This window comes from Notolabrus celidotus, chromosome 22 (assembly GCF_009762535.1).
Source record: "Notolabrus celidotus isolate fNotCel1 chromosome 22, fNotCel1.pri, whole genome shotgun sequence".
Classification (NCBI taxonomy): Eukaryota; Metazoa; Chordata; class Actinopteri; order Labriformes; family Labridae; genus Notolabrus; species Notolabrus celidotus.
This window is the reverse complement of record NC_048293.1, coordinates 13,806,619-13,834,322: the sequence shown is the minus strand read 5'-3', so window position 1 is coordinate 13,834,322 and position 27,704 is coordinate 13,806,619. Positions and strand designations below refer to the sequence as shown.

At 40.9% G+C, this 27,704-nt stretch overlaps 1 protein-coding gene across 4 annotated transcripts; it reads left to right on the top strand.

Annotated features, from left to right (window-relative positions):
- Positions 1 to 366: 366 nt before the first annotated feature.
- Positions 367 to 27,704, top strand: LOC117806734 (zinc finger protein DPF3-like). 4 transcript variants are annotated; one of them, XM_034675773.1, is made up of 11 exons: positions 367 to 451; positions 12,876 to 13,036; positions 14,287 to 14,394; positions 18,397 to 18,524; positions 19,885 to 19,980; positions 20,275 to 20,335; positions 22,370 to 22,411; positions 22,987 to 23,127; positions 23,795 to 23,908; positions 24,040 to 24,839; positions 25,796 to 27,704. In XM_034675773.1, the coding sequence occupies exons 1-10, from the start codon at positions 420 to 422 to the stop codon at positions 24,198 to 24,200; spliced, it is 1,044 nt and encodes a 347-aa protein (XP_034531664.1). In that variant the 5' UTR covers positions 367 to 419; the 3' UTR covers positions 24,201 to 24,839; positions 25,796 to 27,704. The 4 variants fall into 4 exon arrangements, with proteins under 4 accessions (XP_034531664.1, XP_034531663.1, XP_034531666.1 ...); XM_034675772.1 differs by having other exon boundaries at positions 23,774 to 23,908; XM_034675775.1 differs by lacking the exon at positions 22,370 to 22,411.

The following is a 27,704-nucleotide window of genomic DNA, read 5'->3' as shown; positions in this document are numbered from 1 at the left end:
TGCTTGCATTCCTCTCCAACACTGCAGCTCCAGAAACAGAGAGGAAAATATTTGCTTGGTGCTTATTGATGATGATAAATGATTTATAATCATTTCAATAAATATTTAAACCCAGCCTTCCATGTTGGTATTCTGTGCCACTTGCACCGCATGGCCCCTAGGAGGAATTGTATTTACATGTGATACAAGCCCAAGTGAGGGTCTCTTTAAAAGTGTTGTTATTCACTTACAGTCTACAATATAAATACAAGGGAAAACCCTTTAAAATAATTTTGACAGTTTACCCCATTAAGCCACGCCCCATCCGTGTATGCTGCGTATGTATTGGTCCACGGATTCACCCCGAGCTCTGATTGGTCAAACGCTGTAGGTTTCCCTCAGAACTGCAAGACGCCGATATTGCGTTACATTGTAGCAAAATGGCGGCTGTCATTCAGAATCCACTAAAAGCGTAAGTAATTCAGACATTTGCGAAATTTTGAATAATTACTTTGTTGCCAACTTGTATATGAATACCAGCGGTTGATGCATGTGATTTCCAGCCGTGTGCATAAGCCAGATAAAGCTGTCCAAATTCATTTTGTGTACTTCTTGCATGGCAAAGTAGCCCTCGTATAGTTCTTTTTATTCCAAGAGATTTTAACATATAGTCTTTAACATGTGCGAAAGGCTGCGTGACATTCTGCCTGTCCTAGAAGAGCTTTTTCCCCACACGGTTATGCATTCAACACGACAGAGTGTCGTCTTTCCTGGGCTGTGAATTTATTTGAAAACTGTCGACAGCGTGCCTTTGCTTCTGCTGCTCCGAATAATTAAAAGCCGATTTCCTTCGTGCTCGGTCGGGCATAGCGGGGCGGAATATCGTCTGACATTCCGAAAGTCGTTTATAGTTAGTGTGAATTGTCGACATGTCAACTTTGGCTCCTCCGAGCGCAGACGTGGTCAGGACCCGGTAAAGCAAGGGAGGAGGCATTTTGTAGCCTATTTGCATGCTTGCTGTTGAAAACGAGCAAAGTGACAGCAATTTTTGGGGCAGCCGTTGGAAGCAGACTGTCACCTCGTGCTCAAAGAGCTCGAGCTGTAACCGTTTTTTCCCCTCAACTTCAAAGAAATGCTCCACCTTTTTCTCCATTTCTCCTTTGTTCTTTGTATTGTTTCACCTACTCCATTGCTATTACATTACATCAACCTTTTAGTTTGTTGTCATCAAGGTATGTTTGAACTCTCTAATAATTCAGCACGGTCAGTCTGACGTGACAGGATCGTTCAGCCTGTATTGATGTGTTCCTCTCACCATCATGGCTCTCTGTCTGTGGGACTGTGTGGAGGTAGAGGCAGCAGCAGCAGCAGCAGCAGCAGGCTTTCCACTGCGCCTTTAAGTGGAGGAGTGTTGGGAGATTAGCTTGGTCCAGGATCCTGGGCCCATCTGTCAGAGAGATGCTCCGACAGAGAGGAAGTGTTGGGCACAAGCAGGAGAACCATCTGCTCCTCCACAGAGGTAGCCCTGGCACCTCGGTGGACAGCGAGCATGAGGAGTGGACCTCACAGAACACCTTGCACATCACCAACACTATACAGCCATTGTTATCTGCACAGTCTTACTGGAGAGGTTGTCTGTGACACATAATTGTCCCCTTTAAAACATTGATTTTGACATGTGACACGTCTAGCTATCCAATGGGACACTACAGAGGCTTAATTTGTTTTTAAAAATACATATTTTTACTTCCTGTATCAGAGTATGGGTGGATACCAAGTGCCTCTCCAATTCCAGCAGGTTAAAAAATACATTTTGGTAGAAAACCACTAAATGTTGACATTTTACAACACTTTGTGCTATTGTGAAATGACATTAGTTTGTTATCACTTGATAATGTACCTGAAATCTGTTTATTTTTGGGGTTGCATTGACAAACATACTGGTTGGTATCCAATATTGCATTTAAGACAGTCTCGAGTTGATATTGGTCATTTGGATATGCTATGATAACAACTCTGTTAGCATAAGCCAAAACCTCAAACCTCCCCCCAAACCTCAAACTTCCCCCCAAAAGTGCAGGTTTCAACAATTCTGTTGAAACCTGCACTTTTGATGTAACAGCTGACGGCACAGTTTCCCAGACTCCTTTGATGAATTGCACTAAACAGTTGCTATCTCAGCCACCTGGACAGCATAGTGATGCATGTGATGTGAAGCGGTTAATGCAAAGGCTAACAAACAATATTATCCCATGATCCTGATCAAGCGGCAACCTAACGGTCTCAAAATATGAAGCCCATGCGGAAATGTTAAAAACTGCAATTCATCGAGAATCCGCTTGAGGCTGGCTGCAGAAACAGCGGAAACCACATAGACACCAATTCAAAAAAGACGATCTTTGCAGCATTAATAAATATGTTTACAGCCTGCTGCTCTACGCAGCTCATTTCTTTATCGGCACACACTGTACGGGGGTAACATTTGTCCTAATGCGACAGTTCAGAAGATATAAAGATGACAAGTTCTTGCCCAAATGAGGACATGACTGACTGGACTCCCGGACGGGAACACATAGCTGTTGCCTAGGTGGCTCAAACTCCGCCTCTTTAAGTCACACTATGCCTGGTTGAGTTCTGCATTTCAAATATGGCTGCCGCCACTAATTGGCTTCAAAAACAGCGCTCAGGAACAGATGGGTGACGTCACTGATACTATGTCCTTTATTTATACAGTCTATGGTGGATACCAAGTGCCTCTCCAATTCAAGCAGATTAAAAAATACATTTTGGTAGAAAACCACTAAATGTTGACATTTTGCTAGCTTACATTTTGCTTTCACAGTGTGCTACTGTGAAACGATGTTGGTTTGTTATCACTTGATAATGTATCTGAAATCTGTTTATTTTTGGGTTAGGGTTCTATTGTTGGGGTGGCATTGACAAACATACTTGTTGGTATCCAATATTGCATTTAAGACAGTCTCAGGTTGATATTGGTCATTTGGATATACTATGAAAACAACTCTGTGAGCATTAGCCTTTAGCAAGAAAACCTCAAACCTCCCCCTGTGGTGCCAACAGTTCTGTTAAAACCTGCACTTTTGATGCAACGCCTGACTCCACAGTTTCCCACACTCCTTTCATGAACTGCACTAAACAGTTACTATCTCAGCCACCTGAACAGCATAGTGATGCCTTTTGATGTTAAAGCGGTTAATGCAAAGGCTAATAAACAATATTATCCCATGATCCTGCCTCCTGTTACATATTTGTTTTTGAAGAGATCAGGTGTATTATTGGACAGTGCGTTTCCTTGTTGGACCATTTCCGCCTCTCTTGTGTCCTGACAGGCATCATTGTGCTTCTGCTGTAAGGCTGCTGTTTCATCCCGGACATGTTTTAGCATTCTGATGTGGAATGTCTCCTTGCTATAAACTGTGCTTAATGAAGTGTTTCAGTGTGCTATAATTAGCTTCTGTCTTGGGTTTCTGACTTCATTTCACACGTTTGTCAGATTATAATTAGTCACACTTGACACTAATTGGATGTCGCTCCCGTGGACCAGTTTGACCTTTTTTTTGTATTAAGATGATTCACTTTGGGGAAATGAAACGCCGCTTTTGACTTTGTTGTAGAAGTGGTTGTGGATGGAGCAAGCCTGCACACGTCTGTGTGAGGTCTGTCCCTCCTATGAGCAGGGGAGGACAGTAATCTCCACAATCCACTGATTAAAATGGAGTCTGGAGTTTTTTGATTAATAAAGGAGCCGCTCATTAAAATTTGAGCCACAGCTGGAGTTTTTCTGTGGGCTGGGCACATCGTCCACAGCTCCCCTGACATTATGGGCGAGTTCCTTCCCCAATTTGTCAGCGACCTTGTCAGTTGTGTTGGGTAGACTTTGAGTGAGTCAGGCCTGCTGTTTATTGGCACTGCAGTGTGGAGGTGTATGGTCTGGTTTTTCTCCTGCCCTCACCCTGACTGTGTTGCTCTGATTGGTGTAATCAGAGGTTGTTGTCAGGATGCAGTCACTGTGTAGGCCCCCCTCCTCCTCCTCCTCCTCCTCCTCCTCCATCTCCTCCTTCTCCCCCTCTCTTGTTATGTGGTAGCTCTGGCTTCCTGTGAAGGAGCAATGCACCTGCACATTTCAGAAACCTCCTTAGCAGAGCTGAGGCGACTGAAGTCGGAGACTGAAATCAGACTTTTTTTTATCCTCATTTATTTTTCAGCCAAGTCAGTCCTCCTGAGTGCTTGTACGCTTTGATGTAGACGCTGGAGTTCAGCCATAGCTGCTCTCCTGCAAACTGTATTTTGTCGTCAGATGTGCAAAATGTGTGTTGACACATGCTCGCATTACGGACGCAGCCATGTGACGCGGCGAACCGTTGACAGTAGCAGGCTGATAGCGGAGGCCCCACTGGCCACAAGATTTGCTTTTGTTCCTCGCCCTCATGCACACGCTCACCTTCTCTACTCAACTGGAAGATATTGAGGATGTGTAGCACATACCACTGAGGTCCTTTTTGGACCCTGCTAAGCACACAAGTGTTACTAGTTTGGCTCTTTTTAAAGACTAATTCTGGTTGAGCATGGGTCTTATTTTACTAGTTTTGGTTGAATTGGATCTTCAAAGTAGTTTAAGAGATGTGGGAACATTCTTCAACATGGAAATAACCAGCCAAGATATCAGAGCTTTCACACAAGCCAACAGTTTTGATGTGACAGATGTCTTCCAGGACCCCTCTGGGGTTGCAAGATAAAATTGAGGGTTCCAGAGATGAGTAAAGATAAAAAGGGGCAGAACAAGTAGTTCTCCCTCTTGTGCATATGCAACCAGTAATAACAATTTGGAAGTAGGTGGATGTTTTGTCACTTCAAGGATTCACAAAGGATTTATGAACCACTTTATGGGTGAAACTGAAAGCGAGTGCGCATGATGTGTTTGCAATGAATTGTTAGAGTACAGGAAATTTTGTGTGCAATTTGTGGAGACTCAAAGGAGGTCAAAGTTGAACCAGTGTATTGGTCTTTAAACTCATTTTCTCAACTTTTCCTCACTTCTCTACTTCTCAGTAATTAAAGCCGAGAGCTGGCAACTTTGGCGTAACCAGCTAGCTAGTTCAAAAAGTATTCAACTGAAAAATCTCCTCACCCTCTGAACATTGTAACGTGCACAGCTTTCTAAACAGAGATGCAGAAGGAGTCAACACAAGAGCATTTAAAAGGAGCACAGTGCAGCATTGTCAAAGCCTATTGTATCCAACTATCTCTCTCTGCCAGTCTTGGGTGACTAGCTTAATAGCTTTAGCTTGTTGAGGACTAAACTCATGCGGAGTGAATGCAGAGAGTGTTGGCAGGTAGGCAGGTACGTGGGTAGACGAGCTGTAAGCAGATGAATGATTGGATGTACCTATAAAAGCTCTGCTGGAGCCACAGATGTCAGATTTTCTATTTGTGTTGGAAGTATTTCATTGAACTATTGCTGTGCAGATGTAAAAATAATTTCTACAAATAGAACTCTAAAAGTAGAGTTAATGCTTGTACAGAGTTATCATAATCCACATAAATGGTGGCTAAATGTATAGATATAATATTCTTAAAGGCACTGTGAGGAGACATAGTAAAATGAGATTATCAATAACAAGATCATTTTTGTCTGACATTATTTAAGCGCCTGTGTTTGGTGTTTTCTGTGAAAAAGGCTAAGTTGATATTTGGCACCCACTTTGAAATGCTTATGTTTAAGAACTCTGTTGGTAAAGTTTGGCAGTGAGACACAACTGAGCAGGAGGAATTTTTTGAAGTCACTAGAATATTCTTTTTCTAAATGTTTTGAACTCATGGCTGATAATGGAGCTACGGTGAGAAAATGATCAATCAATCAATCAGACTTTATTTATAAAGCGCTTTTCATACAATGAAATTGTAACACAAAGTGCTTTATATAAAAACTACTTAAAATAGAATAAATAAAGAAAAAGATCCCACCCCCAGCCCTGACCCCAAACCCACCCCACAATCCTAAGGTTAAGAACACAATATATGCAACAATAGTAATAAAAACAATAAAAATGAATCAATAAAAAATTAAAATAAGTTGCTGAACGAACTGAGGAAACGCTCTCATGATATCTTAATGAGGAAACACTGGAGGTAAAATAAGATGTTAAAACTTAAAACAGGAAATTAAAATCGTCAAAGTAAAATACATCTCTAAGATAATAAAACAACAAAAACAATTAAAATAACTTAAGATGCAAGACTTAAAATAAATAAGTACATAAATAAATAAAGTAGAATAAAACTGACTAAATTTGAAGTAGATAAAAGATGAATAAATAGATACAACTTTTAAGAATAAAAATAAAACTTAGTTAAAAGCAAGACTAAAATGGTTGGTCTTGAGTGCCTTTAAAAATATTTATGCTGCATGTTTTCTGTTTAAAACAATTGTTGATGGAGAAACTCTTCATCCAGGTAAAAAAGCAAACTGGCTATGAACAGGATTTAGTGTTTATGCCAGCATGTCAATGTGTTAAACTGTGTGCATTTTTACTTTATTCTGACATTTATGGGGACACAAGAAAACACACAAGCGGCAACCTCCAGCTGAGAGAATTGAAGCTAATGCTGAAGTGTTAAAAACTGGCTCCGGATGTATCGATACCACACACACACTGAAAATTCAAAAAAGTCAATCTTTACAGCAGAAAGGAACGTGTTTACAGCCTGGTACAAAAAACGAGAGTAGTCTCTCTGGATAGCTGATTTGTCGATCGGCTCACACTGTACGGGGGAGGAATTTTTTCATAACACAGCAGTTTGAAGATATTAAGATTACTAGTTTTCCATTACAAGAGGCACAGCTGACTTGATTTACAGCTACAACACTGTAGCTGTTGGCTAGGAGGCGCAAAGCCCGCCTCTTTACCTCACACTAGCTCAACAGAAGTTAGGTTGACTTCAGCATATCCAATATGGCTCCTGCCGACAGTTGGCTTCAAAACAGCGCTTCAGAAACAGATGGGCAACGTCACGGATACTACGGTCAGCTTTTATAAGAGAACTAATAGTAATTAGCCCGTTTTTTTCAGGAGCTTTGTCCCGGCTGCCATAGCACTTTTAAACAAAAGTAATAATGCCCCAGTAATGTGTCCGGTGTGTATGTGTCCTGTGTGTTTAATTGTGTCCTGTGTGTTTATATGTGTCTGGTGTGTATATATGTGGGTTGATGTGCACCATTGTTGTGAGGCTTGGTGGGTGTTTATTGTATATGTTTTATGTATGTATTCTTGTACAGACAGTGACCACAAATTTCCTTATTAAGGACAAATATCTATCTATCTATCTATCTATCTATCTATCTATCTATCTATCTATCTATCTATCTATCTATCTATCTATCTATCTATCTATCTATCTATCTATCTATCTATCTATCTGATAAACCAGAGATTACAAAATTTTGCTGCGATATATATATATATATATATATATATATATCTATATAATTTTATGTTAAACAGTACATTACCTCATCACTCTGCATCTCACAGAAAGTTGTCTTGATCTAAAAAACAGGTAGTGTTAAAAAGTAGATTCGTCTTCCATTCTTCTGTTTCCACAACAAATGCACGCTTTAGCAAGAGCCACATTTTTAGGACAATGGGTGGTGGCTCTCATGGGAAATGCAGTCCTTAAACCTGGAGAAACTACAAATTTCTTCTGAAGGGGTCACCACCAGAATCAATGCAACGTGAAAAGTTCCTTCGATTGCCTTTAAACGTCTTTGTAGTCTTTGGCCCTTTTTTATTGCCTGCTCAAGTGTTACGCCTCTGTTAAGCTTTTCCATCAATGTAAATGTCACAGTATTTCCACTGTTGAACTGACATGTGAGGCAGTAACGGGTAAAATCACATCACTGTAAACGATAAAGGTGGCAGCCGGATGGAGCAGCACTGTGTGTGTATATGTGTGACTGTGTGACGCTCATGCTGTTTAGTAATATGTCAAGCCTCTTGTGTCAGTGAGGCCTCAATGCTGTGTAAAATCACAGTGTGATAAGGCTTCTGATTTGAACACTGCACAAACAGTAACATGTACCTTTAAAACAGAAGAGAGGAGAAAAGTTGCAAGTGGGTTGTGAATGTCGGTGTGACTCACTCTCCCCTTCTGTGTCGTCTGTGGTTGATGGTGTGGGTCTTGTCACTCATTACATGTGTCGGCGAGATCTCTCACCCCGGCCTGTGCACCTGCTGCTCCGTGTGTCTGGGCCCTGAGCGAGCACCTATACGAAGAGACTTTCTCTGCTCATCTGCTCACCCTTAAACCACTGTTAGATTTTACTGGAGTCGTATTGCTGTCATCTTCTCCAGGTTTGTTCAACTCGAGTAATCTCAGGAGTTTCTTTGCGCTCCACGGTGTGTGCCCTTTGAGTGTGCACTCCAAGCAGACTTCAGGGAGCATTTACAGCTGCTGTGCTTTTAGTAAACTGATATGTCACACTGCGTCCCATCAGAGCGGTGCGATGATACTGAGGAATGACTGTAAAGTAGTTTAGTGTGATGGGATTTACTATAGGTAATGAAACCCTTTTCACACATGGTATACATAAAGAAAAATGCAGTTTATACATGTTTATACATTTTTTTACCATAGACTTAATAAATAATTGACGTAGTATTTGGATGTCACCCATCTGTTTTGAAGCCAATTGTCGGCAGGAGCCATACTGGGAAATGCTGAACGCAACCTAACTTCTGTTGAGCTAGTGTGAGGTGAAGAGGCAGGCTTTGAGCCTCCTGGCCAACAGCAACAGTGTTCCTGCCTGTCAGTCAAGTCAGTCATGTCCTTAAATGGGCAAAACTTGTAATCTTAATATCTTCTGAACTAGGGATGCACGATATAATCGACACGTTATCGGTATCGGCCGATATTGACTTAAAAATGAACTATCAGACATCGGCAAACACGCCGATATCCACCATTAACCAATAAAAGAATGGTCTGCTGCACACATGTTGGAATCATGTTCTAAGTTAAATTTGAATTTAAAGGCCCTGTGAGGAGTTTTGAACTGTCTGAGAAACAGACTGAAAATGATACTGATGCCTCTTTATGGCCATTAATAGCAAACAAGACCATCAGCAGCAACACTGACACCTTCTCTGTTGTCATTTTGAGTGCCTGAAACCGCCCTGAGGGGGTAGGTGTCAGACCAGCTGATGGACATCTCGCTTCAGAAACAGCCTTTATTTGACTGTTTTCATGGAAAATAATCACATTGCCTGATAAAGTTGACTGGTAAAAGACAACAGGATGAGGTTTTTGTTGAAAACACTACTTTTGCATGTATAGGACAAGAGATAAGAGGTGTTGCTTTGTCCACAAGGGGGGCGCCAGAATCGATACAAAACAAAAGTTCCTCGCAGCAGCTTTAAGCAGCAGTCTGTAAGGTACATGTAGCTGACTGATTTAGGCTCATTTACTGTCAAAGAGTAAACTATTTTATTTAATTAAGTTTTAATTGCTGTACAGTTGCACTTTTCACATGTTCCCTGTGAACAGAGGTTAGGTTTACTTACAATGTCAAATGTGAAATTGGCCAAATTTGCCCTGGCTGTGGGTTTTGTTATGATTGTCTTAGGGAGAGCATCATCCAAGTATTAAAGGGGACATATCACGCTTTTTTCATCAATATATATTGGTCTAAGAGGTCCCCAAAACATGTCTTTAAAGTTTATGCTCAAAAAAACACTTTGAAATCAGATTTTGGCATGCCTGAAAAGTCCTCTTCTTCATTCCTCATCAGAACACTCTGTTTTCCCTCTGACCACGCCCCCTCAGGAAGTGGATGTGCCTCGGCTCTCCAGCACGTTGATCTAATGTTTACATGTTGGCTGAATATACACGGCTGCTCAGAGATCGCGTTACTTCAACCCTCTGAATCTGATCCTGACGGAGAGGCGCCTGCAGCAGGACCTTTCTGAACGATTGGTCATAGATTTAGTGTTTCTTGTTGTTTTATTTATCAGTATGTCGACGTGTGTCTTGGTACACAGCTACAAACATGTAGCTATGTGGCTATGCTAACTAGCGCTAGCACTTATCCATGATAAATAAAAATCATCCACTAGATCTTCAAATCTGCAGACGTGGGGAGTAAAACCGACCTTTGTGTTTATTAAGACAGCCTACAATTAGCATGCCTCCCTCCTAAGCTCCTTGTTAGCACACATTTGTGCAGGTAATGAAAAACGGAGGGGGGATTCAGTATTATTTTATACAGTCTAAGGGCTGAACAAGCTCCGAGCTCTGACTCCGTGACAGACCAGATATTGTTGTTACGTAACAAAAACACGGAAGTCTGAAACAGCTCGTTTCACACACATTTACAGAAAGGTGTAGAAATCAGAACAGGGGCAGAATGGATTTTTTTCATTCTCGGGGGGTTTGTAGACATGCCAGGGACACATATTTCAGGTGAAAACCCATTAAAAAGTCCATTTTGCATGATATGTCACCTTTAATTAGGATGTATCTTTTTGTATGAATTTTGTTTGAAGGCAATTGTCATAAATGAATATGCAGTTTTCAGTATCAAGTATTTTTCTTATTTTGCATAAGAAATGAATATTACATAAATGTGATAAGAGTATCAGCATAAAACTGTACACTTATTCCAATACAGAAGAGAATTGATGATCTCTGCAATTAGGTGTGCGGGAAAAATATATACATCGGTAACGGTAATCGGCTAAATGAGTTGTAAAATAGCAGCATATTGTAGATTTCGGCAAAAAAACAATATCGTCCATCCCTTTTCTGAACTGTTGCATTTTCAAAAAATTCACCCCCTGTACAGTGTGTGCCGATAGAGAAATTAGCTCTTCAGGCGGAAGCCGTTATTTGAACCAGGCTGTAAACATGTTTATTAATGCTGCAAAGATCGTCTTTTTTGAATTGGTGTGTGTGTGGTTTCCAGTGTTTCTGCAGCCAGCCTCAAGCGGATTCTCGATGAACTGCAGCTTTTAAGACATCCACATGGGCTTTATATTTTGAGACCGGAGGTTGCTGCTTGTTTTTTTTTACACAGCTGTGTTGTTATTTTTAAAGCCAACTATTCATCTTAAAGGAAATATTTGATGAAGCTACTGGTGGAGTTGTTGAACCCCTGAGCTCATTTGTTAATCTGTACAATGTGTTTGAGTATATCCCGGTGTTGTTCCTCTTGTAAAAATTCCTGCTTTTTAAAGGGTGCACATATATTGCTATGTTTTCCTGCCCCTGTGCAGACATAGAAACAACTTGTGACACCTTTCCACCTGGATATGACTTGTAAATACCTTAAAGCCCTAGTCCTGTTATGAGTGCAACACAGGGAAGGAAAAAGTCCTAAAGTAATTTATTAGTAATGATCTGCTTGTTAGCATTTAACCTTTTGTCTCACTGTCACACCCGCTTGATTCCCAAGTCTGGTTGTTTTATTTTCCTCTCACTCATCTTTCTCTTTCTCACACCTTCCTGCCCCTCCTGCTCCCTCTCACTCTCTGTACCTGTGACTGTTTACTCTTCTCAGTCACACTGACACGAAGTCTCTCATTCCCAGAAACACACACACACACACACACACACACACACACACACACACACACACACACACACACACACACACACACACACAGACACACACACACACACACACAGACACACACACACACACACACACACACACACACACACACACACACACACACATAGTGGCTTTGTCTGAGCCTCAGAGCTGAGAGCTTTGTGCGGGACGACATTCCTAACACTGATGGCTGTTCGTCTCATGAAGAGGCAGACAGAGAGCAGGATCTGGAAGACGCTAACAAATCAGGCTCCCACCTCCTCTGCCTCTAGTTACAGATTCCAGGCTCCACTCTCTGCCCGCAGCTCGTTAGTTTGCCTTCAAAATGGCCGTCTTCCTAATGTTGTAATTGGGAACACGTGCAGGAACTTCATTATCCAGACGTGGAGATGTTAACACTAGAAAAACTAGTAGCTGTTATTTGCCCTGTTTAACCTGTGATATAACAGCAGACTGTGGAAATCATGTTCAAAGTACCTTTCCGTGATTTCAGAGTTGCTGCATTTACCCCCTTCTTTGATATAGTCAAATTATAACCTGCCCTTGTGCTAGGCACTCTGCTGAGATTAATTAAGTAGGCTAATTACCATACCAGGCGTGTGGCAGCGATGGAGGACTTGAATGTGAAATATCCACCCCCATTTCACTCTGAATATTAACATTGAAACCCTGAGGGACTGCCAAAATCCAGTGGTGCTAAGAAAAGTGGAACTAAAATGTGAGAGTCTTGACTGACTCCGTATCAGACCCCACATTCTGTGTTGATGCGACAATCTGACTCAGTCAGCGCCACAAACTGAGTCACATCTTATCTTAAATCGGACCAGACAGAGAGCCCACAGAGGTAATAATATATTTAACTTCAGGAGCGGGAGCAGAAGAGTTGTTGCAATGTTGTTATTGGGTTCCCTTTTTATTTTTTCCACCATTTCTTCCCGATGGCAGGCGAGAAGAAAAGCTCTGCTGTCAGTTTGATATTACATTGAAGAGTGCTGATTAGGAGTTTGAACAGACGTTAACAGCACTATGTGGGTTGTGGAGAGTTTCTAAGGGATTTAAACACAAATCCTGAAGCCGTCTCAGCTTGCTGATTTAATGATCTGTGGCCAGCAGCGCAACAAGCCATTATCCAGGCAGTCATACATGATAAAAGGCTGATCTCCATATCAGTACTGCTAATATGAATACAGCACGGCTACTCTTATACTCTTAAATCCCTCTGCCTGCCAGAGTCGCTAAACTCTGCTGCTGACGTTGTCTCCTGCAGGTTGGGCGACCAGTTCTATAAGGACGCCATTGAGCAGTGCCGCAGCTACAATGCCCGCCTGTGTGCTGAACGCAGTGTCCGCCTGCCATTCCTGGACTCGCAAACCGGCGTGGCCCAGAACAACTGCTACATCTGGATGGAGCGACACCACCGCAGCCCTGGTACGTGAGCGCATACTCACGCAATGTTCATGTAATGAGAGTAAAAAAGTGTTTTTGGATGAATCATCTTGTACAAATCATGCGTGCATCTGCAAAGTTTAAAGTAATGTACAGAGAAAATAATTCAGATGTTTGTCTTTCTTTGCCTCAGAAATGAAGTCGCAGTAGAGTTTATAGCTTCTGCTTGTCTGTCGGTTTGCTCGAATACTTCTTGATCAAGTGTAAAAACACCTGTACAAAATATGTCTCACTGTGTACATACATTCATTGTCCCCAAAGGACTGACAGAATATAATCCCCATGTTTTTTAAATTCTTAATTGATCAGGTCTGGGTCTCTTTTGTCCTATTTTACGTTTCATAGCACGCCATGACTCTTCTATTATGGAACCATGCTGTTGTTAAATGACCAGAATCTGAATTGGCATTGACTTGCTGAAATAAGCAAGTCTTCCCAGAGAAAAATGTCTACTCTGCAGCATATTTGAACTTCTAAATCTGCATTAACGGTGCTTTCACAAAGATGCAGGATACTCGAGCCATGTGCATTAATGCACCCCCACTTTATCAAGGATACTGGCTTTTGAATTGTTGATGACAAGCTGCACGGTCCCTCTCCTCTTAAGCCCATAGGACAGAGCGTCTACCAGAATTTCATACTTTGTTTCATCAGACAACAGGACAGTTTTCCACATCACCTAAGTCCACCTTGAAAAGCTTAGGCCCAGATATGTAGCTAGCATTTCTGGATCTGGTACATTTTGATATTTGCACAGCAGAGTTTCACCTCGCATATGTGGATGGAGAGATGAACTGTATTCACAGAAAGTGTTTTATGGAAGCTATTTTGATCCCATGCAGTGATTTCTACTAAAGAGTCATGTCTTCTTTTAGTTCAGTGCCGCCTGAGGCCCCAATGATCCGAGTCATCCAGTATTTGTTTTGGCCTTGTCCCTTGTGCACAGAGATTTCCTCAGATTATCTGAATCTTTTAATGATATTATTTAAATGCTGAAATCCCCAGATTCTTTGCAGTTTAATGTTTAGAAACATTTTTCTCAAAGTGCTTTATTTACTAGTGCAGTCTCTCACAGTGTGGTGAACCCCTCCCATCTGTACGTCAGAAAGAGTCAGCCTGAAACGTGTTTCTTCATCAAAATCAAAATGCAAATCACACTGTTTCTTTTGACATTTTGCACAGTGTTCAAACTTTTTTGGAAACTGAGTTGTAAAAGAAATGTTGTCATTCAGGGGTTGCAGCTGGACAGATGTACACATACCCCGCCCGCTGCTGGAGAAAGAAAAGACGGCTGCACACCGCCACAGATCCTCGCCTGGGCATCTACGGTCTCCAGCTCGGTAAGATCCTGCAGCCTCTTCTCCACAAATTACCTCCCTGTCACTTTCTGCTTCTCTCAGTACTCTCCTCCTGCTCAGCCATCCTCCCTACCCGTCTCCCACCCACCTCCACCAGCTCCTTCAGCTCATGTGATTACTGGTGATGATCTGGAATAATCTGGCTAAAAGCATATCACTCTTGTTTCAGCGCACTGAGCAGAACAGGCTGCCAGTCACTTTTCAGAGGATGAAATGTGGCTGTGTTCACTCCGGCTGGTAAACTTGTTTTGTAAGAAGTAGAACATGTAATTAGATTTACCACTGCTGGGAGCAGCAAGACAGAGTCCGGCCGCTGCAGACAGTATTTAATAAATGTTATGGAATGGAGTTTGGCTTCTCTGGCCGCCACTTGAAACAGCTCACTCAACACATTTACCCTCTCCTCTGTTCTCCCTCTATCTTATTTTCTCCTCACCACCTCCCTGGGCTGATTGGTTTTGTCTCTTTCTCTGTGGCAACTCTTTCATCTCCTCATCTCTCCCTGTAGTCTGCCATGCAGGCTGTGTGTGTTTGTAGCCAGAATTACTTAGCTCAAATATCTGGTCCATTCTGTGCCCAAGGCTTGCATGCCCACTGGGGTGTTACACTACCCGCAGGAATGAACGTGACAAAAGAGAGAATCTCACACAGAAACGTCATGTTACATCTTCCACTTTCTTGTAGTTTCAGGGAGAAATCCACTGTGTTGATATACATTTTCATTACTCTGGTTCTTGAGTTGAAATGTTGTATCTGCATCGCACACATTTTCATGACGTGAAGAAAATAAGGAAGAAGCAGAGCCTAGAAGGAGAAAGAAACATTGAGAGACAGCACATGAACCAAGCCTTTGTTTCCCAAACACATCCAATCGCAGCCTATTGTTTTCCACTGAGCTCGCTAAGACCCCGCCGCCACCACCCTGCTGTCCCTTCCCTTCTCCAGCAACAGTGGATTTTATGTGTTGTCTGCGAGTGCCGGCGAAGAGGAGACATGACCTGATTTAACCTGGCGTCTCTTAGATGGAGCACGTTGTGCAGCTGGCCAGAGGTGGCCAGCACAGGGCAGCAGCCAGAGTCTGTCTCGCTGCCTCGGCTGGCTGTCTAACTGATGCTGTGCTAGAGACTGGGGCTGCATGCAGAATCAGCTCTGTGCTGCAGGCTGCTGCCGGCTCTATTTTTAGCCCCCCCCAGCTCCCATGGGTTGAGAGGGAGGGGGGAAGAGAGGTAGGGGAGGGGGGGTCTGTCTCGTCGCGGAGAGTTGAAAGTCAACGTGTGCAGACACAATGGTGAGGGGCTGCCACCGCATGGAGGAGGACTTGTTTCAGAGGAGCGTGTTGTATCCGCTTCTTACGCCTACCTCCTGTATCTGCCTCTTACCTTTGCAGTCTTCTTTGCTTCAGCACCTTATGTTCAATATTCTGCAGAAGTCTTTCTAGTGAGCGCAGAGCTAAGATGAAGGGCTTGCAGAGAGCTGGAGTCAGGGGGCTTTGAAGTGTATTCTCTTTTCACACATCCACAAAGCAGCTGGATGACCAAGAGGCTTTCTGAGGAGGAAAGATTGTGTAAATAAGATTTCCTACTGGCTGTCAAAGCTTGTGTTTGTTCTGCTTTGTCTGCTTAACCTGCTTGCCTCCTACACTGTTTGTGTAGATCTTCACCTGTCGGAGGAGATATCTGCATGATGTGTTCAGGTTAAAGTGATAAGATACTCAGCTACATTGTACCTCCAGAGATTCCTGTTGACCAAGCCAACCCAATGTCTGCGTAGTGCAGTATGGAAAGGTCAACAATGACATTGCATTCTTGGAATGAGAACAGGAACATTTTTAGTTGCCTGTGCTGGCAATAGGATGTTTACTGTCTATAAGCTATAACTCAGTGTCAGGGCTCAATTTTCTACTGTTTGTATGTAATATTAAATCACACCAAACTCAATCATTCGATCTTTATTTATATCGTACCAAATCACAACAAATGTAATCTCAAGACGCTTTACAAACAAAGCAGGTCCAGACCGTACTCTATTTTATTATATTAAAAAAGACCCAACATCAAGACAGGATAAGATCCAGTCCCATGTGACAGACAGGATTCTGTCTTATCTCATCTTAATCCACCATGAGCAGAGCACTTTGCAGCATTTAGCAACTTACAGTGGCCAGGACAAACTTCCTTTAACAGGCAGAAACCGCAAGCAGAACCAAACTCTTGTTAGACAGACATCTACCTCGACCGTGTTTGGGTTGGAGAGAGGGATAGAGAGAGATGATCGTGGTGAGACGGGTAGTAGTAGTTGTAGCAGCTGGAGTCTGGCACGTCCACAGCAGCACCAAATTAATCTTGTGACTGCACATTATTACAGGGGCATGAAAATCATTCTTTTATGAGGCAAAAACCTTGAGAAGAACCCGTAGATGGACAGCCATCTGCCTTTACCAAAGAGAGTTATGTAGTGTGTGAATAAGGAAGAGAGCACGGCAGAAAACCAGTGAAGAACATTTATCACTATCATAACAACAACTAGAATCATTTTATTTGAACGGTAGTTATAAAAGTAGTAATCAAGAAAGTTAAGAAGAGACATGATGTTTGGCGTCAGTGACATCAATCCTTGGGAATTTGGGAGTTGATACAGCATCAAAACTGCAAGGGCAGGAAGCATACAGATACTCCGGGGGAAAGATGTAGCGATGCATTTAGCCTAGAGTTGCAAAGGGGTGGAACATTTCTGGTAAATTTCCATGGGAAGTTAGGCTGGGGAATTTTGGAAATATTCTAAATTGGAAACTTTCCATGGGAATTTATGAGAATTAACTGGGAATTGAGGGTAATTCAATGGAAAGGTATCATATCCAAGTATAAATATTTGTTTTGTTGTAAGCAGACATCCATCCAAAATAATACAATTAAAACAGATTTATTTGTAAGTAGAACTTTATCAAGTGTTAAAAATTTTATTGAACAATCAATTCTTTCATTGAAGAACATAAACATGAATGATGCATTAAATACTACTGATCCCCCCCGACCCAACCTATTCAAAAATTAACAAAAATGCAACCCCAACAGTCTCATTCAAAATGTTAAATGAAAAGAGCCGCTCTCCCTCCAAAAAAGTCCCATTCAACATGCAGATAAAAAAGCATCTGCAACTGTACTTGCATGAAATCTGGTTGTTTTAGTCAGGATAATGCTAAAATATATTTCTCCCAACTATATTTAAGTTCCCTATTAAGAGCCAACCTTCAGTTTAGTAAATTCCTGGTTTATTCTTGTTTATTCCCATAAATTCCCGTTCATTCCCATGGAAAGTTTCCAACTTTGAAAATTCCTGGAACTTTGCAACCCTACTTAAGCCTATAGCTGTATAAGTTATTTCTTTTCACCACTACTCAGAGAACTAGAGGGTTATTTTGCCTCCTAAACTTAAACTTTTAGATGATTCCACAACAGAGCAGCCGGAAAATTGAAAGCTCAGCCTCCCGGACTACTTATGGAGACCCTAGAAACCACAAGTCTGAGTACCAGTGTAATAGTGCCCTCAAAATTCCTTTAACCTCTTCACTAGATGTCTTACATGAGTCTAAACAGACATGGATGTAAACTGCTACTTTGCTGGTTGCTATACCCCAAAATTTGCGAGGCAGTAATTCTAGTTTTGTAACGTAATGGTGTGAAATCATTTGTGATTACACCCTCTCTGCAAACAAATGCTCCGGCGACATGCTTTCACAAAGTCTAGTGTGAAATGAAAAGAAGAGACATAATGGAAAGATGGTTTAGAAAGCTGCTCACTGAGGTCAGAGGTTGCAGCTCTGATAGCTTGTTTTTCACAATAGCGGCAGCAAATGGATAACCCAGCATGCAGAGCTCTGCAGCTAATAATCAATGGTAATCTAGAGGTTCCATTCCATCATACAGATGTGCATTTTTTCAGACAGTTTTTTTAAATGAAGTGTTGTCTGTTTTTCTCTTTGTGCAGAGGGTGGTATCGTGTCCAGGGAGGCCTTGCCCGCTCAGAGCACCACGCTGGAGGCTCTGCTGCGAGGAGAAGGTCTCGACAAGAGGAACAACTCAAAGAACGATGAGGAGAGCCTGCTAGAGATCCAGGTGAGTTCAGTATCAAACATTGACTGCACATGTGTTTGTATTTATTTCCGGTTCAGTTCAGACAACAATATTGATCCAAACACTGGCAATTCATTAGCAGCTAACCCGTCCTCACACACGACCACAAAACTCACAGGCGAGGTATTATCAGAATAACATGTTAAATGAAAATGTTGAGCGGTGTCAGTCAAAGGATTTGGAGATCTGGTGCTGCACGTGAAGTGTTGCAGTCCACCTAGTTGTTTTCCTGGTGACCTTCAGAACTCGTTAGCTTACTGCTGCTTCATCAAGAGAATAGACTGTTTCAACTTTGAGTTTCTGTTGTTGTTGTTTTTTTTCACTTTCTTTTTATTGATCTTTAGGCCTAGATAAAACAAAAAAACAAGACAAACATTAAGGGCATAATGGAAATAAATAAGCAAATAAGAATAAAAGAAAGATGCTATAATGCTGACAGTAGTTGAGGTTGTGAAATTTACAGCACAAATATAAGAGTCATACAGTCATACAATACAAGAACGGAAAAAACAAAAAACAAAAGAAAACATAAGGTTCAGCGTGTTACAATGTGAGTTGGTGGCAGCTCTAAAAACACAAGTGCCATCTGAATAGCCATTAGGAGGGTTCAAGCACAATGCAAGGTGGCTTGAGAGGGAGCTATGTTGGAAGAGGCGGTCCATTTGTTCAAAAGGGGCTTCCACATTTTCATGAAAGTGTTTTCTCTGTTAGCCAATTTGTATCGCAATCTTTCCAAATGCAAAACATTCCCCAAATCTTTGAGCCATTGCTGAAATGAAGGACTCACTTCTGACTTCCACATTTGTTAAATAAGGTGTTTAGCTAACTTTGGTTTCTGTTAACTGTGTTTTCAGACTAGAGATGCTAATCAGTGATGCTAACATAATAATATGAATAAAAAAGAATATTCTGAATCTTCAGTTTCAAATGTGTAGCCCTTTAATCCAAACACACTGCTGATTATTGTCGTTTCTTGTGGGAAGTCATGACCAGTCCTATCTCACAATCACACATTCCACCACATATACATGTGGACACATGCAGTGTATGTTTACAGAAGGACATACAGGAAGAGAGGGCTCCTCGTTGAACTACACGCACTGCTGCAAACAAGATTTAAAAAGATATTTTCCCATCATGGAAGAGGCATTTAGAGAAGAAAAAAATGCAAATATAAATAAATAAATAAACAGACAATACATCTGTCACCCAGCCTGTATTCAGAACTGAGAGACTGGTTGTTCTTTCCTCTCAGTCGCTGCTGTTTAATATGTTTTTAAAAAAAGCTGGTAATTTAATCAGAGTATTGTTACAGTCTGTCCTCTTGCTTAATGTCTTTCAGAGGGTTTTGGAGGCAGATGCAGCTGAAGATGCTTTCAATGATGACGACGACTTCGAGGTAGACACTCCCAAGAGGAGACATCGGGGCAAAGGAAGAGTAAGTGACCGAATGTTCTTCAGATGTCATTTTGACTGCTTCACATAAAGTTAGACAGCCCAGTCCCAACAGTATTGCGCCACCAGTTTCTTAAACTGCTTTGTTTGTTTGTGGGACGCAGAGTAAACATTAGCTTCACTGTTGTTAGATTTGTTTTTATTCTACACATTGATCATTTTAGGTTATGAAAACTGGTGGGTTTCTTTCATGGGTACTAACCACAATGTATACACCTGTTATGTGATAGTTTGTGTTAACTATCTTAGTTAACAACATGTGACTACTTCTCTACAGGGTCGGGGTTCAGGCCGTAGGAAGACTGACCTGGATGATGATAAGCCATACGTCTGTGACAGTAAGTATTGATGTAACATGAGCTTAATTTAGTGTCATATTCTTTATTTGATTGATGTGCAGTAATAGGTTGACCAAAAGGCAGTTTTCTTTCACAATGTGCTGGTTTCTAAATCAGTTATTGAGCATTTTAATTATAAGCATGTTTTTTTCATACTTTTTTATTAAATTTCCCCTGTTTAATTATCTAAATATTTTTAGACTGTTTGGAATAATAGGTTGTTAAATAAAGAATAATGTGCCACACAAGACCTCTTTATTACTCCTTTATTAATTTGGTAGTCATAAAGCATCTTGTTTGTTTGTTATTTATTTATTTATTTATTTAACCAGGAAATGCTCATTGAGATTAAGAATCTCTTTTCCAAGAGAGTCCTGGCCAAGATGGGCAGCAGCACAGTTACAGAGTTACAAATAGACCATACACAAATAGCAGACGCATACAACAGCTACACAACAAATACCTCCAGAAAAACAGCATGACATTTAAAGAAAACATCTGCAGACACATGCATCAGCCTCCAAGTCATTTAACGGCCGCTTAAAAGCATTCAAAGTTATCAGACCACAAAGATTCAGATCCTTTTGTAAGGCGTTCCAGGTCGAGGGAGCAGCAAACCTGAAGGCCTTTTTTCCAAGTTCAGTCCTGACCCTCGGAACACGTAGTAGTAAGAGATCCTGAGATCGAAGATTATGAGATCCTGAGCTCTTTTGTGCAATGTAGTTGAGGAGGTAAGAGGGAAGTAGACCTAAGATGCACGTATAGATTAAAAGATGCCAATATATTTGTGTTTAGTTTACTTTATGCAGAACAGACTTAATTTGTCTTTTCCTTGTATTAAAGTCCTACTTCACCCTTACTCAATTTGCTTCCCTTGATTGGATCAAAATGGCTTCTTTTGCTTATTTACTGAGATTTAATCAAAAGTACATGATCACATTAGACTTTCTTTGAAGCATTTTTGGTCATTTCTGCTCAGTAACCTTTTTTTATTGAGACCAAGAGAATGGCATATCAGCTCCTCTTTTATGTTTGTGCTTTACTTACATATTTAGAGAGTTATTTCTGAATATTTTTTAACTTCAAATAACAAGTTGACTCACTTTAACTCAATGACCAACTCAGTTTTCAGAGATTCAACAAAAGGATAAATAAAGGTGATCTAGTATCACTGTAGTCTTGAGTGTTTACGTGCATGTTGTATGTAATGAATTCTACGGTGGCCCTGAAGGACAAAACAAATTTACAAAAGATCAAACACTTCTACAAAGTTGGAGACAAATTTAAATTTTGGAAAATATTTTTACATTTTATAAAACAAATTACATCAGCAAAACACTTTTACCACAGCCAAAACAAATTTACATTTAAGGAAACAAATTTACAAAAGATGAAACACTTTTGCAAAGTTGGAGACAATTTTACAAACGACGGAACACTTTTAACATTAAGTCTGACTCCTTTTAGCCTGACTCCGTTTAGCCTGAGGCTTTGTGGTCTGAGGCCGTTTCATCTGAATTCTGAAACATGATGAAGGTTTTGCGGAGATATGACGGAGCTTTTCCGGAGACATGATGCTTTTTAATCTGAGGTCTGACACCTCTCTCTGAAACCTGAGGACGTCCTAATTTGTCAACCATGTCCATCTCCGTTTGGTTTCTCTCCATCAAAACAAACTAAATGACCCCTCACTCGATCACTTCGGGTATTTAGTACATTCCCTTTCTGTAAAAATGAAATGTTAATTAGTTTCAGAAATGGTAAAAGTGTTCCGTCGTTTGTAAAAAAAAAATCCTTAAATGTTAATTTGTTTTCGCCGTGGTAAAAGTGTTTTGCTGATGTAGTTTTGTTTTATAAAATGTAAAAATGTTCTCCAAAATGTAAATTTGTCTCCAACTTTATAAAAGTGTTTCATCTTTTGTAAATTAGTTTTGTCCTTCAGGGCCACCGTAGCATTCAGATGGGGTGTTTGTTGAGATTTTACTCTTCTTATAAGACACAAACTCACTCATATGTTTGTCTTCTCTATTTCAGACAGATACAAACAAAAGCCGAACTCAAAATCTTCGACCTCAGGTATTCGGACTCGTCATCTCTGAGTTGCAGCTGATTTATTTTGATAGCTGCTGAGTAGCTGTGTCACAAGTGTTGTTATTATTGATTTATCCCACATATTATCTTCCTTTTCTTCAAGCTGTAAGAGCCTGTTGTTGTGAAACAGACACGTCGTTATTATGTTGTCTGTGTTTGTGTTGTTTGTGTTGTTAAATGACAGCAGTAATCAGATCCTACACTGTTTCCCTTTTTAACTGAACAGTCACCTCCATTTAACACCCTTTGAGATCTTGTTTATGACTATGTACTTGCTGAGATCATTAGTCAGCACTTGCACTGCAAATGTACAAACTTGCACTTGTAGATGTTTTTAGCAATAAAGCTTCAGGACATCACCATCTCCCTGAATACAAATACATTGGTGTTAAACCATTTGCTGAGGACCGCGTTACAATCATAACAGATCAAAACTATTTTTTCAAACCAAATGTTGCCATAAACAATGTCAATTTAGAAATGTGTTTCCAAAATAACTTTCAGACACAGAATTGATACTAGTCAAAGAAGTACAACTGAACATGTGCCCTCTGTTGCAGTCTGTGCAAAGCGCTACAGGAACCGTACAGGACTAAGCTACCACTACACCCATTCCCACCTGGCAGAGGAGGAGCGAGCTGGAGGGAGAAGCTCTATGGCGACCAGACCCCCCACTGTTCAACAGACTGACAGACACAAACGTAAGAAGACAAACTTCACTGCACTGCTCGATATCATTTAATATTAACTTACATTAAACAAACCACCACTTTAAAATTGTGCAGTGTCTGTCTCTGTAGCTGACTCATTTTAGATTGTTTGCCTTATATTACAGCGCACAATCATGAATAAAAATCATAAATACATTTTTAAAGATTTCTGTTTTGGTATCTTAACTTCAGCCTAAGGTCTCATTAGAGGTATAAACAGAGGATGCAGAACCTGCACATATTGTATTATTTAAAAAAAAAAGTATCCACATAGAAATGCAGAAGAGACTAGAATAATTGAAAATGCCTGTTTGGAAACATAATCCACCTACAGATGCCTTTGGTGTATATACAAATATGTTTCCCTACACTGTATTAATTCATGTTAAAGTAAGAAGATATAATTATTGTTGATGTGTATTAAGTCCCCGTGTCAATAATACCTGTCTCTGTTCATTGTGACATCGTGAATGGTTGATAGCATACAGACAATACAAAAACTGGAGGCACAAAGTTTATATTGAGCGCCTTAAAATAAAGTACATGCAACACAAGGGGGTTGAATCAAAAAAGTATGACCTGCCCGGTCCTACTCAGAGTAAAACAAAATTGTCCCTAAAACTTCATCTTTTTTTAGTGGGGTTGAATTTCCTTGCAGGTCCAAAGGGTCCAGGTGGGGCCAGCATTCCCAACAACTACTGTACTAAATGCCAGGGCTCCAACAAGAAAACGGGTAAATCGGGGACTCCCTACTCAGCCTGTCGATGCACAAGTGAGTCCACATGCACACCAAAGTATGATATACTTCAAATCTGTACCTTTTACAGTCCAAACTGATGCATTTCAAAGTGGGGGAGTAATCTCGTTTGTCATGTATAACCTGACTCTGTTTCTGTGTTTCAGTTGACTGCAGAGAGGAGAAGGAAGACGGGACTTTTGCCGGAGCGGAGGAGCTGTTCGGCACCACCTCCGAGAGCGACACTTCCACCTTTCACGGCTTTGAGGACGACGAGCTGGAAGAGCCCGGCACAAACAGCAACGGAATAACAAACCGACACAGATAGAGAAAAACCTTTTAGATCTAAAGACAATTTTTTTTTTATAAGGATTAACCTCTGGCAAGAATCTGCTGCTTCTTTTTCAATGTTTTTCGTTTGCGGAAAGCACAAAGTGATCATTTCAGGACAGAAATGCGAGTGGTATTTTATCTACTGAACATTGTTGAATAATTTATGAACACCTTTTTATATATAAATATATATATTAACTTTTAAGGCAATGAACAACTGTCAGTGTTTCTTGACAAGGGACTTGGTCTCCATGCAAAACAGAAAATGAAGATGTGTTTGGAGTGTTTTTTTTCTCCTCACTGGAGCAGAAGGAGCAGAAACGTTCTGAACAAAAAACACTGGAGAAATTTGAACAATTGAAAATTTGAAATGCATAATTAGTAAATCATCTCCCAAACAGTGTAATTGGGAGCTGATTGAATGTCATTGTAGACCCATACTTAAGCTACTGGATGTTTTTGAATCGGTAGTCGCTGTGACGATGAAGGTGTCTTTTTTTTGTTTTCTGCTCTAACTCTGGATTAAACTTGTACGCAATGAAGGAACTAATGAAAGGACTTCCACAAGCCACTGGAAATATTTGGAAATGAAGACATTCTACATAAAGTCTTTACCGTCATATTAAAATGAAAGGTAAGCAACAGGTTTTCTTCCTATTAGAGAAATAACAAATTCTGCAAATCACTCAGGTCTCTCAGGAGTAAAAATCATTCCAAAATGTGTTGATATCTTTCCTGTTGTTGTTTTTGTTTTTTTAAAGGTGTGAGCCACTTGTGATAAAAAAAACAAAACAACAACATTGTTTTATATGTATTTGGCAGTCAGATGGATTCAAAAATATGACTATCAGCCTCAGTTGGTCTTTTTGTTTGGTGCTATTTTGGTCTCCTAACATGCTAAACTGAGTTACTGAATAAGGATTATTATATAGTGAGAGGGTGGTTATGCAAATTATAATCACAACAAGGTGAGCAAGATCTTGTATGAAGTGGAGGGGTCTTGTGTCACCTGGACAGAGACAAGACCAGTCTTTTTACATCCTGCATATTACCCAGCTACCTACTAAAAGACAGAAACAAGTTGACACAGAATATTGACTTCAACAATGATTTTTTTGTATTTAAAAATGATTTATTCGTCTGCATAGAGCTGAAGAAAATAGTTCTCTCTAGCTCTGTCCTCATTCAGCTCTTGCAGTTGACACCTTTAAACATAAGTGAGGCAAAAGTCACAACTTTCAACATTGCTGCTTATATCACCTTTTTCCTCTTATCCTCAAGTTATTTTGTAGCAATCATCAATTTATAGATGCTCTCATCTGATCTGCTGCCGTTGCATGGATTTCGGGACAGGATCTTGCCCCACTTTTCCCTCTCAGAGATAGTTGGGGCCCTCGTAGCTCCTCAGGCTGCTCTCACATCTGCGCCAAATGTGTCAAATTTTTAACAGCAGAGTGATTAGTAAGATAGCTGGGTAATAAACATGATTGACATTTTACCTGCTAAAGAGCATGTAAGCATTGTGGTTGAGTATCATTCAGATGTATTATTGCTGAGTCTAACTCATGTTGTCTGTGTTGTTTACTGTAGGAGCACTCAGCACATTGGCATATGGCCCAGCAGAGGGGGCGACCAGTGAAGAAAACGATTTAACTCTGAAAAACCTAATGAGCCTTCATGTCCCTCCTGATCTGGGCCTAAAATAACGGGCTGAAACGGATGAATGGACATCCAGCTTTTTCTTCAGTCTGTTTGGCTTAATTGAAGCAAAAGCTCCCCTGATGATGTGTATTGATCCCTTCAGAACATTTGAAATGTGAGTAGATCCAGCTTCATTTCATCCTTCCTGCACTGTGCTGGAGCTCCACCACCAAACTACGGGAACACTAAAGGCCCGGCCTTTTGGACTCTCTGTGCCCAAGGGGTGCATTTGGGGCCCAGCCTGCCCGCTCCCGCTCTGTGACTGTGTGTGCTGCGTGATCCGATGTGACACTAAGACGTCATTATCCTCATCACTGTGCCAGCCCGCCGCTCTGCACTGGAAACCAGCTCTGACAGCCATGACCCTCCAACCTGATTGGACCAGTGACCCCTCTGACCCTCAGCCATAGAGATGGTGCTCAAATCCACCAATATTACATGAAGACCTCTGGATTACTGTATTAATACTCTGACACAGGTTATCTTTCTGCTTCTGTCCCTCCGTCTCTACTTCCTGAGCAACAAATGAGTCGCAGTAATTTAGCAAATTTTTTGCATCTTTTCTCTGTTGTAAAATATTTCTATGTTTGAACTCTTTAACGTTTGACTAGTACGACTTCTTGGGTTTGTTCAGACTGTATCAATACCTCTGTCCTGATCAGGTGCACAATAGCCACAACTACTCAGGCATCTTTCATTTCCTCTGCTGTTGATTGTTCAGCCACTCTGCCCTGATTCACCTGATTGTATTCAGTTTGCACAGAGGGACAGTGACGCCACACAAGGACCCCGTTATAATCAACTCCCATGAGGGAGTCGGGATCCTGCAGTCTCATGCTTTCAGATAAACTTTGCAATACCTTCATGTGTGTCTGTTTTCTGCTGATTTTACCTGGTGTCATACTCTCAATGACAAACCTCCAGTTTGTGTCTGAAGTCAACAGTCTTAGTAGATTGTGAATAGAAAGAATCATCTCCGGTCAACACCTTGTGAAAAGCAAAAACTGTAAGTCCAAGCTACATGTGACATTTTCCTTTGAGTGCTTTGAGGGCCTAATTGCTTTATGACATTTAGAAGGTACTTGAAGTTCTGTATCAAAAAGCCTGTTAGGTCCATAGGTTGTAGATACTGTGTGAGAGCTCTGTGTCCTTCCATGTGATTATTCAGTATCACTGCAATGTAATAACAGCCGCTCCGTTTTTGAAGCTAACCATTAATCCTATGTGTGTGCTATGACTTGTTGCATTCAAACCATATTTCTTCACTTCCCTCAGGGACCCTTCACACAGCAGTTTATCTCCTCCTGACAGAGAATGGATCTGAGACTTCACAATTATCTTGTTTCCACAGTGAAATGGGTCATTGTGTCTTTAAATCTTCCAAAGTCATACCTGTAAGTGAAAGCATGTCATCCATCATAACCTGCTTAATGTTACCTTCCCCCCTTTATGAACAGGCCTCGAGTGATGCAGCTCTGAACAAAGGAGAAGCTCCTGCAAATGCAAAAGTCAGTGATGTCTGCTTTTGAGTAATGTGTCACCAATCATTGAATAGCCTGTATACCTCGTCAAAGACACAGCAATAGGCCCTGGTACTCTCCTGTCAAGCCTGCAGGGGGGTGGAGAGGGAGGATCAGGGTGGGATCGGAGCCAAGAGGAGATGAAATGGACATGACTTGGCGTTTTGTTTCATCTTCAGCTGTAAATATATGAGTGGAAATGGAGAGAATGATGAAGTCTTTGTTTGTTAAACTATTTTTATTGTTCTGAAAAAAATAAAGGAGAAAAAGAACGGTAA